The 17223-nt window shown below is 37.6% G+C and overlaps 1 protein-coding gene across 7 annotated transcripts in view; it reads left to right on the top strand.

Moving 5' to 3' along the window:
* Positions 1-17223, top strand: part of mta3 (metastasis associated 1 family, member 3) — a 39717-nt gene that overhangs the window by 8767 nt on the left and 13727 nt on the right. For all 7 annotated transcript variants that reach the window (XM_055175414.2, XM_055175419.2, XM_055175415.2 and 4 more), the window contains 10 exons: positions 1532-1595; positions 1691-1808; positions 3350-3452; positions 4072-4171; positions 4274-4462; positions 13910-13984; positions 14098-14156; positions 14281-14402; positions 14991-15148; positions 16152-16374. In XM_055175414.2, the coding sequence (XP_055031389.2) occupies positions 1532-1595; positions 1691-1808; positions 3350-3452; positions 4072-4171; positions 4274-4462; positions 13910-13984; positions 14098-14156; positions 14281-14402; positions 14991-15148; positions 16152-16374 (1211 nt within the window). The remainder of the gene's footprint in view (positions 1-1531; positions 1596-1690; positions 1809-3349; positions 3453-4071; positions 4172-4273; positions 4463-13909; positions 13985-14097; positions 14157-14280; positions 14403-14990; positions 15149-16151; positions 16375-17223) is intronic.

The raw sequence follows: 17223 nt of genomic DNA on the forward strand, positions 1-17223 counted from the left end.
ATAATGGGTCAATTTTTTTTAATGTTCAACTCTCACCCCCTCCATTTGTTAGAATATCATTAAAAACACACTGTGCAAATTTCAATATCTAGATGTTGCTCAATGCCTTTGACCTTTATTTCCGAAATCACATATTTTTGCAAAAACTGTACCATTTCAAAACACACAACACACATAATACTTGCTTCTTGGAGGGTAACTTTGTTCCAGTTATTTCAGTCTCTTCTGATCCGAGTAACCATATTGCAGACTTGCTTCATGTTGCTTTAGCCATTGTCTCAGTGTATATTGTGCTTCATTCAGATTGAAGCTTTCTTGCTTTGAAAGACATATCACAACTAAAACAGGAGTTTTAATTGCATGGAGCATGGTCAAATAAGTCCATTGCTGCCATAAGTATATATTATTTAACAATAATACATGCAAGCAAAAATATCACATAATACGCAAATGTGCTCAATTTATTTCTTTATTTATTCAAACATATTGGTGGGGTGAGACTGAGAGCATGAACTTTTAAAAGTTGAAAAATAAGGACCACCGTAATAACCACCCGAGCAATGTCTGCGGTAACTATGGTATAAGTTAAATAATTGCCTCAAGTCCTTTGAATTATTTAAACGCTATGGGGCGGTTTCACGGACAGGGATTAGACTAGTCTTAGACTAAAATAAATGTAAGAGCAGTCCAAACTGAAAACAACTTGCAAGGACATATCTTAAAATATATCAGTGTCCTTTGTTTTGCCTCAAAATGCACGCCAGTAAGGCATGTTTGTTAAAACTAGTTATATTTGCTAATTAAACTAAGGCGTTGTTCTGGCTTAAACTAATCCCGGTCCAGGAAACCAAACCTTTATGTCTTGCCGCATTAACACCTTGGGTGTGCATTATTTTCAAATAATTCAATGATCCATTGTCAAATATTCCTTACTTGTTCAAATGCAGTTTAATGCTGTCACTCTAATCAAGTTTTTCATTGGTTATGAAAATGCATTTGATTGTTTCACAATTTTAAAAGTGTAATTGTTATTAAAAGGGTTTGCTTTGTGAGCATATAGCTTAGAAAACTATAGATGCAGGCATGTAGGGTGTTGTTGTACCGTATTGGCTTTTTTTGGTAAAGCACTCGATCAGTTATAAAAGAAGCACAGATTTATTAGCATCTTTTTATTCACTCTACAATACCACAGTATTTTTTTCTGTGTTTTCTGATTAACTGTGCCTGCCTCTTATCTGTTACCCATTTCCTCTTTCTGCCATCTCGAACCCTTTAATTTCCTTCACGATTGTTCTCGCACCCATCTGCTCTTTTCTCACCTTTTCATCTGTGCCTAAATCACCATCACACAATCACGTGGTCTTTTGTAATCTTGCACCTAGTTTGTTCCCCTTTCTTCCACCTCCGTACTGTGCAGTGGATTAGAGGCCGGGTGGAGATAGCTGTATGTAAAACATAACATATGGCACGGAGCACTGGGTGTTGTTTTCTAATCATTTATTACAATTCTTTTCTGGATTTCTTGAAACAGGGGGAAGTGCAGTGTGGCGCTTTTGAACGAGACTGAAGTTGTTCTCTCCTATCTGGATAAAGAGGTACATAAGAGCCGTTTTTTGTTTTAAAGCCCCTTTGTGTCTTAAGTTGATTGTGTGTTTAATTTTTGGGATTCTGCGTTCTTTTTTTTTCACAGGACACATTTTTTTATTCACTGGTGTATGATCCTACACAGAAGACATTATTGGCTGACAAAGGGGAGATTCGTGTTGGTCCACGCTTTCAGGCTGACGTCCCTGAAATGTTACAGGAAGGTCAGTTGTGTTATTGTTTAAACACTTGCCATGGATTATGAATTACTGTTGATTATTTCCAATAGTGGCAAAATTTAGGGGTTTTTCAGTTTTCACAACCCCAGATCTGTTTATTGATGAGTTTGTCTTAGTTGCAGTTGCGCTTCGGTTCTGTATTGTGACGTATATCGACTTCTGAAATGGAAAAAAAATGTAGGGGCAGTTTTTGGGCCAGCCATTTTTGAAAAGTTGCCCGCCAGCATTTTTTGTGATTTTCACAAAAGTTTCACAAAACGCCTCCCAGGAAAACTTTATTCTAAAAATAAACATACAAATATATCAAATGAAGAACAGACCCTCTGCTTTCAAACAAACAAAATAGGAAAAAAAAAGTTTCATCCTATCTATATATTTTTCTCTGCTTATAAACTCTTAAATATGGGTATTTTTCTTTAAAAAAAAAATTATGCAAAAAGCTGCAATAATTGCATTTTTGTGATGGAATTATGATTCAGAATGATTATCAAAACATACACAGAGTTTAAAATGAGTAAATAACGTTTGGCTTCAGTTTTTTGAAGATTTTGCAGATTAACATAAAAATATCAGGAATACGTTTTTTATGCAAATGTTTTAGACAAGATAACTTGTCAATGGTGGGGAAAGAGTTAATAAAAAAGTGCAAAAATGAGTGAAAAACACAACAATATTTATTTTAAAAGTTTTACATTTTAATTTCATGGCAACTTTAAAGATGCAAACTACCTCGATTTTGAACCAAAAAACACAATGCAAGAAAGGACCTCCGGTGGAATTGTGTCCAGGGTTTTATTGAGTCTCAGTACTCCCCATTTGTAATGCATGTTGTCTGAGAGGTGATTTGTTTTGTGTTGAAGATCATTGCCTCTGAAAGTAATCGAGCAAAGGAGTTGTGTTGCTTGTTTGTAGTTTTAAACTTTCCCGGCGAGTTTGATTTGTGAGCACTGACGCATCAGACTGAACATTTACAGTATCAGCGTCTACTATCAGTCAAGTGTGAAATTGCTGTTCTGTCAGTCGGTAACCCCAAAATAACTGCTCTCTCAAATTCACAAAAATGCCCAGTCAACAGCTCTAATCTTCTGTAATAAGAGGCTAGTAAAAGTGTGAAGGAAGCTTATATCTCGTAGCAAGATGTGTAGAGGAGATTTGATTGAAAACATTTTCTGTCTGCGTTGACAAGATGGATACTTGTTAAATGATAGCCAAACAACAACAAGGATTGGACTTGATCCAGCTTGCATAGCTCATTAATTCTTCTGACCTTTTGTTTTGCATACGTTTTTCTTTCAAAACTATTTACAGTTCAGTATTATTATAGCGCAAGATTAAGTCATTATCATAGTTGTACTTTGTGAACTTTCCAAGCTACTATCACGACTTAATGCCATGTTTGATTTATGTGTTTTTCACATAGGCGCCATGATAACAAGTTGCTTTGCATTTACTTGACAGGATTGTTGATGGCATATTTATCTAAGGGTTAAACACAGCAGTTCTGATGTAAGAATATCTCTCTATAGGAGAAACTGATGACAGAGACCAATCTAAACTGGAAGTCAAGATGTGGGACCCAGAGTGTCCATTGACCAACAAGCAAATCGACCAGTTTCTTGTGGTGGCACGGTATGTCTTTGCATTTTTTTTTTGGCAAGATTTTTATTTATTATTTCTAAATAAATCCCTAAATTAGATTATTCATGTGTAGAAGTGTAGTTTAAAAAATGCAAAGACACACATTGAGTTTTACTAATATAATCTTACTTTTTAATATTTTAAGCCCTAAATAAAATGTTTGTCAAGTTTTATATCAGGGCTCCAGACTGCCACCAAATGGTGGCATTTTTCCACCAAAATTTGAGAGTGTGCCACAATTTTACATCCAGTCGCACATGTGCGACCAGTAAATTTGACCTTTTTTTGTGATGTGACACTAAATTTTAAACAGCACATTGTACTTTCTGCATCTATCATCAAAGTATTTATTAGTAATACAGTGTATTACTTAGTAGAAATGTGAATATTTGGTAAGCATTTTGATTTAGGGTATGTGCCCCTAAATTTTCTGGTTGCGCCCCTAAAATTTTCAGTTGGGGGCCACTGTGCTCCTAGTGAAAAAAGTTAGTCTGGAGCCCTGTATATAGTAAAACGTCTTTAAATACATTGTTTGAGAACTGGGTGCTGCTGCTTTTAGTTTTGATGATGTAATAAAAGATGCGTGTGCAATCTGATTATGTCTATTCAGGGCGGTCGGTACCTTTGCCCGAGCGTTGGACTGTAGCAGCTCCGTCAGACAGCCCAGCTTACACATGAGTGCAGCGGCAGCCTCACGAGACATCACGCTGGTATCAATCCCACCCACACCTTCTTTCTCACTCAATATAGTCGCAGGATAGGTGATAAAATAGATTGATTCTTATGGTTTCTGTCCATTTTACATTCTCAAGTTTCACGCCATGGACACCCTGCACCGGCATGGCTACGACCTGTCCAGTGCCCTGAGTGTGCTGGTTCCTCAAGGAGGACCAGTGCTGTGCCGGGACGAGATGGAGGAGTGGAGCTCATCAGAGGCTAACCTGTTCGAGGAGGCGCTGGAGAAATACGGCAAGGACTTCAACGATATCCGGCAAGACTTTGTGAGTGGCTAGCAGACCCTTTGTTGTATTGAAGTACGAATAGAAAGTAGGGGTGGGAGAAGTCAGTTGGCCAATGTGCGGCACATTTTTCTGAAATGGTTATTTATCATTCCACTAATAGAAATGTTGAAGTAACGCATAGTGTTAAAGAAGCTTGCAGTGAAAGAAAAATGACAGAAAGGTGTGTCTGCTGTGGCATTTGTATCGAGAAAAGGTGTGGACATTAAAAACAATACACAGGAGCTTTTCAGCTTTCAGGTTCATCAGACCATGACAAAATTTCTTAATCTTTATTATATCTAATCAGGATTAATAAAATCACCATGTTTTAACCCTTATAAGTCCTCAATCTTACCCCAAGCCACTTTTCTTTAGTTAAAAAATATGTTTCCATTCAAGATTTAGTGACTTTTCTAGACTGTCTGTCAATATTTTTTAAATAAAAAACTAGGTTTGATTCAGTCGTTCTAAAGATGTGTAAAAATTACCAAAATAGGCTTTTTGGGGGAAAACATGACCCCAACTGAAAATGGGAAATGCAAAAAAATCTTTTTTTTATTTATCAAAATAAAATCAATGCATCTAGAATAAATCTGAAACTCTCAACACAGAAAAGTAGGCCTGGTACTAGAGCACAAATATAGCAATATAGAAAAGACATGCTCAATTACACACACACACACACACACACACACACACACACACACACACACACACACACACACACACACACACACACACACACACACACACACACACACACACACACACGGGTATGACTGCCACAGAGATGCAAAACTGATGTTAATTGCTGGGCTCTAATGCTCACACAGGTGCGTACACATGCACGCGCACACACACTTAGATTCAGTCAAATTTCTGTGGCATTTTGTTAAAACAGACATTTAAAAATGCATCAAAAACTACAAAATTCTACTATTTGAAATAACATTTATTTTTTTAATGTCCTTTCTAATGTAAATATATACATAAATTCACAAAATGTATCAATAAAGTAGTGATATGAGCAGTAGGCCACATCCAGTGAAATCAATGGGTCTCTATGGGCCTCTGCTGGTCGAAATGATTTATTTCCTAAACTGTAATCCTTTTATGTTTTTTTCTAAACATCTGATGGCCGAATTCAACACACAACATCTAGATCAATATCTATAAACAATTTAAATCAAATTAAGATCATAATTGATGTGAATTTCTCACAAAAATTTGATATTTTACTGGCAAGCTAATGGCAGGGTTCCCACGGGTCCTTGAAATCCTTGAAAGTTTGTGAATCTGGGGGGAAAAATTCAAGGCCCTGGGAAGTTTTTGAAAATCATTGAAAGTGCTTGAATCTATTTTATGCAAGAATTTTTTGTGGAAAAAATTGCTTTAAATGCTTATATCTTCTGTATGTGAATGTTGATTCATACCAAAATGCTTTTTTGCATAGTTGTGTTTGACACATGAAAACGTCTCTGGTTACGTGTGTAACTGTTGATCCCTGAGAAGGGAACGAGGCGCTGCGTCTCCCTTGCCACATTTCCTGCGTTCCTGTAACGCCATCTTTGGCAATATATTTTAAATAGTGATATAATTCCTGTCTCCCGCGTCACCCTGTCTTTGTCGTTAAGCCTCACCATTGGTTGAATTTGATATACACATTCAGATGCACTTACCCTTGGAAGTGTCCCCAAAGTTTCACCGCAGTGACGCAGCGCGAGTTCCCTGGAAAGGGAACTGTATCAATGTATCTTAAAAGGTAACACAATGTAACCTTGCTCTCACTTGAAATGTGTCCCCACATTTAGTCCTTGAATTTGAGGGTATTGGACCTGGAAAGTCCTTCAAAGGTCCTTGAAGTTAACTAAGGTGTGGGAACCCTGTAATGGTGTAGTTGAGGAATTTAGTGGTAAACCGGTGCAAAAGTACTTCCCATCTAAACATTAATGCTGTGTTTTGGGAGTTATGAAGTACACAAAAAAATATATTATTTGTATAATTAAAAATGTATATATTTTTTGTAATCACTCTTTTAATTTCTGGGGTCATTTTTACCTCCACAAAACAGGAAAATAGGGGCTTATGAGGGTTAAAATGAATAAACATAGTTACACAAGTTTTTAAAAGGTCTTTGTATCAATGGCTCGGGCTGTTTTGATGCAGAACCTTTGCACAGAATTGCTTCAAAATCATCCCTAACAGAACAAAAACAAAAAAAGTCTCTCCTGAGGAGCTGTAGGAAAAGAGAACTGTTTTAATAGAGCTGGTCCATGTGGTCCTTTTGTCACTGAAAAGATTGAGATTATATGGTTTGCAGAAGCAAAGCACAGAATAGCACTACTAATGATAGGATGAGAAACAGCAGATATGAAATGAAGATGCATTGAAAACTTTGGACAAGCTGGAGGGATTCAGTGTGGAGCATTTTTCTTTTTTACCTTACTGAGTACAGTCGATCTGTTCATTTTGTGAGACAAGAGTGAGACTTATTTGTGTCGGGTCTGGAGTGTTATCTTTAGTGAGAGGGTTTGAATAGGATGAAGAGATGTTTATTGCTCTGAGAAATGGGGTTTCTTTACTTTGTGGTTTGCTTTTCAAAACGAAACAAAAACAGCTGCACTTTTACAGAGACACTTTGCTACTAACAATAAGAACTGCTTTTTCACTGTTGCTGAATAGTCCAATAGAGATCGGCATGATGTATAATAATGTACTTCGAAACCCTATGGGTCGCTTTTGTCCTGCTTTACTTTTAGCAGTCATCAGCTTTTTTGTGCTGTAGATAAAGGTATTAAAAGTAAAGATAAACGATCTTTAAGGCATCCTGCAATGGTCGAATCAAGCTTTTCTGCTTTTTCTGTTTTTCATTCATGTGATTGGTCTATTGGTTTAAAACTGGCATTGATCTGCTGTTCAAACAGTTGACCATTAACCATTTCAAGTTCAAAATGTGTACGTGTACCTAGACCAGTACGACAATAGCTGTGTCAAAATGTAAGGCAGCATCATATGTGATCTGCTCTTATTGTGTCAACACTGCGATGTAGCCAATGAAAGAGAACCAGAGATTGTTGGACCTGAATGAACACAAAGGATAATTCTGTAAGAGGTATCTCAAAACTCTTGATCTGAGAGCAAAAGCTTTTGTTGCTTTTGTAGAGCTGTGTCGCAATTTCTGTAATTAGTTGAAGTGAGCGGAGCCAACACTGAAGACTTGAAAACGTTCAGGAAGGGTTCAATCTCTCATAAAGCGAATGAGCTGTCCGTGTGAAGTCTGATATCAAATGTGTTCAGTTTGTAAAACAACAAAAAATGTGATGTTAATCACCAAACCAAATTTAAATTATTACAAAAAAGTTTAATCAAAATAAGAATGATCAAAATCTTGGAAAAACAGGCAGGATTTTGCGCTCTGCGTCCGCTGTTGGCGCTAAAACCACGGCCACTCGCAGGAAAGCTGCCGGTCTCTTTCCACTTTCAAATACTGCTACAACCTCAATGGATGCTCACGATAATGAGAGCATTTACATGCACAGTCTTACGCCTATTATGCTTAATAAACTGATAATGTGTGGGGTCATGTAAACACGTAAAACGGTTTTCTTGTATCGGAAATCCAATAAACGGCTTAAGCAAAAAACGATTAGTTTTTACGACACAGTTAGTTGTTTGCTCATTATCCTGATTTTGCGTGTAATGTAAACCCCTTAACCGGCTTTCTCAAGGTTTTGTTCATGTGTGCATGTCTCCGCGTGTGAAAGATAAACGTCATGCGCAGAAGTAAGTGCAAAGTAACGCATAAAAGTCTCTGCTCGACTAAAGCAGTTGGCAGAGAAACTGCGAAAGTAAAGATGATGTTATATTTACAGGTTCTGCAGACCTGAAAAGAGATACAACAATATAGCTTAAGATAGATATGCTGTCGGTTTTTTGAACGACTATATCAGGGGTCGGCAACTGGCGGCCCGCGGGCCAAAAGTGGCCCGCCAGCAAAATTTTCTGGCCCGCCAGATTAATTTTAAGTCCGTTTTTTTTTTTTAATCAGACTTTTTTATTTTACAATAACAGTTTACAAAAATGTCCCCGTGTATCATTCCTTCATTCGTTTTTTCAAATCAAAACCAAAAAGAAAATAAAGAAAAACGACTTGTTTTTCTATTATTTATTACCTGAACTAAAATCAAACGACTCGTTTTCTGTGCGCTCAGATCAAAAATAAAAAAAATGAATGAAAACGGGTTCGGACAAATTTTAATTGAACACCTTAGCAGATATATACCAATGAAATAAATTTAAACAGATCAGGTACTAACAGATTACATTTTAATAAGGGTTTTAATAAGGGTTTGAATAGCAACCATGCTTTCCTGTAAGTCTCATTCGCTTACAGTCCGACTTTTGAACTTTTTTCATTATTATTTATTCGCGTATATTATTATTATTATTATTATTATTTATTGCTACACTGACAAATAGCAAGAATGTCCTGAAAAAAATGCGTATATAGCTATCTTAACGGGCCGCTTTTTCTCGTTCTCTTTCTCTACCAGCGCATCCGCGATCATAACTGTCATTAGAGTTTGAGCATACTTCTAAAACACAATCGATCAAATAATTGCAGAGGTATGACTTCATGAATCATTTGCAAATTTACCTCGTAAATCATGTCAATTCATCACGCGTGAAGACGTTAAACTCCGTGACATTGCAAATTACTGAAAAGTAATTGCTGGCTTTTAGAAACCACTACAAAATATGATAAAAAGAAACTCTTTTACTGCAATAATATTTTAACTAATACACTTTTAAAGTAGATTTGAAAGGAATACTGTTGTTTTCTGCTACTTGAACTTGGGGCTCGAGCCCAACCTAAGGTTCGACCTGCCTTCGAAAACAGCAAGTCAAGTTCGTTTACCGTTAATTATTAAGACTAAATGGGCAGGTAAATTTGTTAAAAAAATGAAAGTAATCCGCCAAAATATGGTTTTACATGTCTATTAAAATAAAGCCATTATTAATTTTCCTAACGCATAGTTCTTTGATCTTTACCTCCGTTTAAAACGTTATAAATTTGGCAAAGGAGGATGTTCAGCAATTTGAACAGCAACTCCGCAACCAACTCGGTTTATGATGGTGAGAAATTTGAGTGAGAGGCTTTGTCCTATTTAATTTATTATTTATATTTCATTATAAATACAATGAATACAATGTTAAAATAATATTTTTATTGGCACGAACACAATTTTTGTATAACATTTAAAATTATCTGTCTCTTTTCGTTAGAGACATTTGAATGTGAGATTCTGGAAACGAAACGTGACGTTAAGTTTTGCGGACCCGTCAGGTCGGGAAATAAAGCGGGTGAACACAAATGAATATGTCGGAGCTGGACAAAAAACAATCCAGCGGAGACCTCCTTAAACCTTAGGTGTGTATGTGTGTGTCCCGGTTAAATATTAATAAAAAAAGGAATAGTTCAAAAGTCGGACTGTAAGAGTATTTCATGAGAGCATAAATGCCTGTAATATTACCACTATAGTACTTGATCTGTTTAAAATGATTTCATTGATATATTATGCCTATAAAGGAGTTAAATAAAAAAAATGTCTAATCCAGTAATTATTTTTTTTATCTGAGCACACAATCAGAAAACCCGTGGTGGTTAATTTTTTCATTTTTGTTTTTAATTTGAAAAAAAAAAACGATTGAACGAATGATACACAGACCCATTACCATGTTTTTAGCAATTTTTAATGCCGTCTTTCGTCTTTTAAATAGAAAATAAAGACAATGTTTCTTGACAAAAGATCAGATAGCCTATACTAGGCTAATTCAAAATAAGACGTAAGTGTGCCAACAACAGTTGGCCCGCCATCTACTGGTTAAAAAAATATTGGCCCGCGGCCAAAGTTACTTGCCGACCCCTGGACTATATTATGTACTATAGGTGGTGATGTCACTGCCTGCAAGAAACCTGAGAAATCTCCAAGTCCCATGTAATGCAGTTTTCTGCATAGCCGGTTCATTGATTTGCATATGTAAGCGCATGAAAAAAAAATTTATAAGCAGATTTTTGCTAGTTATCCACTTATTCTGTGCATGTAAACGCACTTAATGAGTGCGTTTACATGCAGTCTTATGCCGATTATGCTTAATAAACTGATAATGTGTGGGGTCATATAAACGCCTAAATCAGTTTTCTTGTATCGTAACGCCCATAAACGGTGTAAGTAAAAACCGATCGGCACGGGTAGTTTTTTGCTCATTATCCCGATTTTGCGTGTCATGTAAACACCTTAACCGGCAGAAGTAAGCGCAAAGTAGCACATAAAAGTCTCTGCTCGACTAAAGCAGTTGGCAGAGAAACTGTGAAAATAAAAGCTCATGTTACATTAACAGGTTCTGCAGCCCCGAGAAGAGATACAAAAGTACAGCTTAAGGGGGCGATCACACCAAAAGCAGGCGCCTTTTTTGAATGATATTCTATGGACAGAGAGCGTTTGCACGCTGTTTATGTGCGCCGAACGCCTTGTGGTTTTTGCCGTCAGCCGCAGCACGCGCTTTTGAAGGAGCGCTGAGAGCGGAGAAGCGCTCGACGTCATTCGCGTCTTTTCATTGTCCAGTCGAATGAGGGGAGAGGCAGGCCTTACGTTGTGGTGAGGGAAGTTTACAGTTGCTTTTAAGAACCGGACTCCACTCGCTCACTCTCTCCTGCGTGTTTGTGCACCTCTCATCCTCAAACAAGGTCAGAGCAAGGGTCCGCTTTTTAAGTTTCTGCTAATATGACAGTTAACAACAAAAGAGCGCTCACGCTTCAATATTTGATTGACAAGACAGCTGACTCTGTGGTTGGTTAGCAATATAAAAAGTTGCGTCGCACTGCTCTTTTTTAAAAAAAAAAAGCAGTGCGTCGCGCCTTGCGTTTCCAAACGTTTAAAGCACGGTTGGTGTGATTAGCCCCTAAGACAGATATGCCGTTGGCTTTTTGAACGACTGTAGGGGGTGATGTCACTGCCTGCGAGAAACCTGACAATTCTCCAAGTCCCATGTAAACGCAGTTGTCTGCATAACCGGGATATTGATTTGCATGTAAACGCATGAAAACAGTTTTCTAAAATAAGCAGATTTTTGATAGTTATCAGCTTATTCTGTGCATATAAACGCACTCACTGTTGGGGCGGGACCATTTTCGGTGGCTCCAGTGCATCATCGAGCCACCATTTTAACCCCGCTCAAGTAATCCTAAACACAAAAAGGTGGAAAAACTCCACAATTCCGTACTACATAGTTCACAGTTTTTGCAACGTGTTTCAGCAATACATGTCTAACATTTATAATGTGTTTAAAAACAATTCTCTGAAATGAGTTTACACTGACTTTAAGACCTCACGCAAAGTATGAGAAAAATATAAAACGAGTTTTAAAAATTCTTTCTAAATTTAAGAGAATTTTGTAAGTTGTGATGGAATACTGCTTCCAGGTATTAGCCTATACAGCAGGGGTAGGCAACGTCGGTCCTGGAGCGCCGACGTCCCGCAGAGTCTAGCCCCAGCTCTAATCAAGCACACCTCAACAAGCTAATCAAGGTCTAAAACGTCACCTGAAACCTACATGTAGCCAAGGTTTTATCAGGGTTGGAGCCAAAATCTGCAGGACATCGGCAATCCGGGACCGACGTTGCCTACCCCTGCTCTACAGTCTCGAGGCTCGCCGGATCCAGGACACTTTATTTTAACGATTTATAAAAGATAAATCACTGTCTCCATAATGAAATCCCAGATGACCAAGCACACCGTGAGTGTGTTAGTATTGTTTGTTGTTAGCTTTAGGCATCTGAGAGCATATTTTGTATGTCTCTTTCATCTGAAACAATCAGTTCAGTTGGCATCTCAGAGCCCTTTCAGTTGATGAACAATAAAAAACTTGACTGCCAATTGAAATCATTTTTAATTTAAAGCACTTATGCACTTAAAAACGCACTTAGGATAAACATAACGTTATTGAATGTTGGTGTGGATGCTAATTTGTTACCGTTATAGATGTGAATGGGTTTTTTAATGCTTTACAGATAGCATTGTTTATTTTTTGCAATGTGATACTGGGATGTATTTAGCCCAGATCTGTGTAGTGAAATGTTTTATAGAGGTTCTCTGTTTATATAGAACAAACTTTTTTTATAAAAATGAATATTTAACATTTTAACACCATGACAACCACTTGTGCTGTCACCTTGCTGGTGGAATGAGAAAAATTATTGAAGGCTTCAACATAATAAGTCATAAAGTGGCTAAAAATCTATTTGTAGTCAATTCAGTTATTTCTCTTTAGAAATGTTAGTCTGTATTTTTTTTTCTTCATTGTACTCAATTTTGTTCTGTTTGCTTAAAAATGAGTCTTCAACAGGGGGTCTTAGGACCCTTCGGGGTCCTCCAAATATTGTTTGAATTCAATTATTTTTTTGGAAAAATTAAATTAGGCATAAAAAACATAAATAAAGATTCAAATGAAGAACGTTGCCACAACAAAAAAAACTGAAAATGTTATGTAGTATATTTTTTTAATAACAGCCTTCATAACAAAGTATACAACTTTTAATTTGATAGATGTAGGTTGAAGGCCTCAACTGGCTTTAAACATACGAAATGACTTTGATTAATAATATTGAAAAGATTGAGAAAAACATGCATTCATATTAAACCAAAATTGAAATCTCTAACAATTTCTAGTGTTATCTTTATATCTGGAGATCAAAAAACATAGAAAGTCATAGAAACCACAAAAAACAAATACCTAAAATGGTGCCTCAGGATGTTCATCTGAATATTTTTCATAACACCAGCTGTTGGCACAGAACACATCTGTTTTCATTTTAATACTCTGACCAGCTCTGCATAGACGAGGGCCAAAAGTGGAGGATCGTCCAGCTTTATTTGCTAATTTCTTAAATTCTTTTCGTCTGTTTCATCCAAGCTTAATCGCGCTCAGCAGGTGCTCATGAATAATCATGTGCATCTGCATGTCAATTTCAACCGTGCGCTCTTTAGAATAAATGTTTCATAAATTTAAAGACTTAATTTAACATCTCTGTTAATCGACATTTTTGATTTACACCTTGAAATAAATTAAAGCAAAAAATCATATTATGGATCTTTTCAGTAGATTCTGCAGTTTTTTGGTCATCAACTTGTGGACTCCATACCATAAGGGAAACCTACCAAATAATTACACATGTTAAAATTGTTAATTAAAATATGACTCAAATTAAGATAAATTGAAGAACGCAAAATAGTAGCACGTTCACATTCCTCTGGGCTTAATTTTTGAACCTTTGCACCTAATAGAAGCAATAAGAAGAGCTCTTTGGACTGATAGACAAGAACTTGAGCTGCATCTTCGGTACAACCTCCTCATGGTCCTTCTGAAGTTACTTATGTTTTATTTCAGCTTCCGTGGAAGTCCCTGACCAGCATCATCGAGTATTACTACATGTGGAAAACCACAGACAGATACGTTCAGCAGGTGACTACCTCTTCAAGCTTATTTGACAGGACAAAGGTTTATACCACAGAAGAAATTTGAATTGTGTGCCGTGGCCATCCTTAATCTCGCTTGCGATTTTGATTTTTCACTAGAAACGATTGAAAGCGGCTGAAGCAGAAAGCAAACTGAAGCAAGTCTACATCCCCACATAGTAAGTACGAACATTTCGAAACCTGCAGCTTTTCAAGGCTTTAAATTATTCACACTATTTAGATGTCAAAATCTTTTACTGTAATAGATTATAGTGGGAAATCTAATTAGTTTTTGCCCTACAGCAACAAACCCAACCCTAACCAGATCTCTGTAAGCAACGGCAAGATGGCAACCGTTAACGGCGCAGCGGGCACAGGCAGTTTCCACACAGCCGGAGGCGGGCGAGCATGCGAGAGCTGTTTTGGTGAGTTAAGGACCCTCTTCATCTAATTACACTCAACACATTCAATCAATTCCCTTTTCCCAGAGGACGCGTCACGCCTTCTGTGATCAGTGGGGCTGGATGCTGCCTTTTCACCCTTTTATCTTCAAATCAGATGTATCAGAGCTGGCACATCACAATCTATGTGATGAGCAATGATTAGTTTGGATCAATAATGCTTTATAGTAGTGAATGCATGCTGGAAACGATTTTGATTTCTTTCAGATCTAATCCTTCTTCATTGTGTTCTAGTACATGACATTATAGTTACACTTCAGTTTCAGTGAAAGCTGAATACTCTCAGGTGTCCACGTGTTTTTTGAACTACTAATAGCCAATGCCACGACACCTTCAGTTTTCACGTTTTGTACTTTATTTGACATCTTAAAGTCTTGTGAAATGTCCCATTTAAGGTGACAGACTTGAATCACACTTGTCACAATAATAACCCCTCTAAAATCACAGAAGAAATTGTCATTCTCAGATAAAGGTGCATAGGGAGAATTAAAAATATATAAGAAATCGTAGTTAATCGAACCCTGTAATAATAAATCTGTTTTTTGTTCACAGCTGTACAATCTCCCCAATGGTACTCCTGGGGTCCTCCTAACATGCAGTGTCGCCTGTGCGTGTCCTGTTGGATGTACTGGAAAAAGTACGGTGGCCTTAAGATGCCAAGCAGAGCCGAGGGAGCAGAAGAAAAGACGCCTCCAAGCCCCGAACCCAACGTAAGTAATGAATATATTTAGTGTCAATTTACAACGAAGCATACAGTATTATTAATTTAAAGCGGCAGTGTACATAAAATTTACTTGGTAGATTCCAAACTAGGGATGCTCTGATCGATCGACCAATAATGCTTGCTATGCTTCTCAATGAATTACGGTGAAATGCCGCTACATCCAAAAGCCAGAGGGCGCTCTCGTGCAAAAAAACGTGATATGCGCTGTAGACGAAGAACCACGCAGCTCCAGAAAATGGCTTAAGGATTTATTTCTATTGCTTTTTCAAACCTTTTCAGGTATTTTCATGATAATAAAGAATATGTATAATGATTATGTTTGACGAGTGTTGCTTTTTCAAATGCATGTTTTAAACGACTCAAACTATTTCACATCGATAAGGACTTACTGATCCAAAGCCGTAGTACGTGAAATAGCTGTGAATTATATCGGCTGTGCGATTAAGAATAGTTATCGGCCACGTATTATAAGGGGGCGTGCACACCAAAGCTTTTACGGCGCATGTTTTCAATTGTTTCCAATGGAAGTTTTGCGTTTTTCAAATAAGCCAGCAGCTAACGTTATTTTTCGCACTAAAACTGGCGATCGGCGGTCTAGAGCTGAGCGCCAAGAGTTGAAAAATATTCAACTTTGGGTGAAAACTCCGCTTTTCCACGGCTGTCCAATCACAGTGGAGGAGGGGCGGGACATTACCACAGCTGAAGTATCACAGCTACCAAAGCGCTCAGCTGAAGAAAGCTGGCTTTCAGCTGACCAATAGCTGGAAATCGATGTCCTCCAGGCTTTTTTAGCCGCGTATAAAAGTTTTGGTGTGCACAACCCCTTAGTGTATATCGGCATTTATCGGAGCACCCCTATTCAAAACTGATGATTTTTGGAGGGTTAAGGGTGGTTTGTTGTCATAAGGCTGAGTTTAAACTTTGACCTCCTCATTTTAAATGTCTCTGTTTACAATCATTCCCTCATATTCAAATTTTTCTCTCCGCAGGAGTCACGCTCTCGTGGTCACGGTCCCCGGCAGTCGTCCCACATGGTTCCGATAAGGAACAGCGGTAGCCCCAAGTCCTCCATGAAGACCAAGCAGGCGTTCCTGCTGCAGGCCACGCGCCTCACCAAACTGGCGCGTCACATGTGCCGTGACCTCATCAGGCTGCGCCGGGCCGCGCGCCGCCCATTTGTGCCCATTAACTGTGGCGCCATAAAGGCGGAGTGTAAGAGCTCTTTAAATTCCTAACTTCAGCCTCGTGTACAAACACATCCCCACCCAATCACGCACCCATCATCCGCAATGCCCCGCCCTCCCACATCTCGCTGTCATTCCTCCCCTCCATCTTGTCTTGTACTGTTTTTATTATTATTATAATTATTGTTATTATATTATTATTTCGGTTTTTGTATTCTCCCCACCCCATTTCCAATAAAGACTGCCTGTCCTCCATAATTTGAGTTTCAATCATCTTTTCAGTTCATTTTTTACATACATGTTGACCTGTTGTTAGGTTAAGAGTTGTATGATGTTTGTGTTTAAAGTTGAACGTAAGCACATTTTTTTTAACAGGACTCTCAGATTGATAAAGAGAATTTTATATGTACACATAGCACACACACAGATAATTGAAGATTAATGTATCGCTTTACCCCAAAAGTCCTTGTAAATCGACTTGAAAAGCATATCATAGTCTTAGCCTTAAATTTATCTAAAGCTTCTATATTTTGCACACCGTGATAGTAAAATTTTAATTAATGTGATAATATTCACCTAAATGTCTTCCCTTTTAAAAAGAAAATTGGCTTTTGGGCAAATATCCTGCCCTGCACTCTCATTATGTTTCTCATGGTACTCCCAGGAGATGAGATATAGTTTTGTCATTGGTATTGTCATGTTTGAAAGGATTTGAAAAGTATACGTGTGGTGGTCTAAGGGCTGGATTGATGCAGCATTGGATTTATTTTGGGGTCTAAAGTAAAAAAAAAAAAATTAATTTGTATAAGTACATATGGTACACTGTCACTAAAAGTGATCCTAGCTGTCACTGGGGAGGTACTCTATCAAAAACTAT

The sequence above is a fragment of the Misgurnus anguillicaudatus genome, chromosome 4 (genome assembly GCF_027580225.2).
Source record: "Misgurnus anguillicaudatus chromosome 4, ASM2758022v2, whole genome shotgun sequence".
Taxonomy (NCBI): domain Eukaryota; kingdom Metazoa; phylum Chordata; class Actinopteri; order Cypriniformes; family Cobitidae; genus Misgurnus; species Misgurnus anguillicaudatus.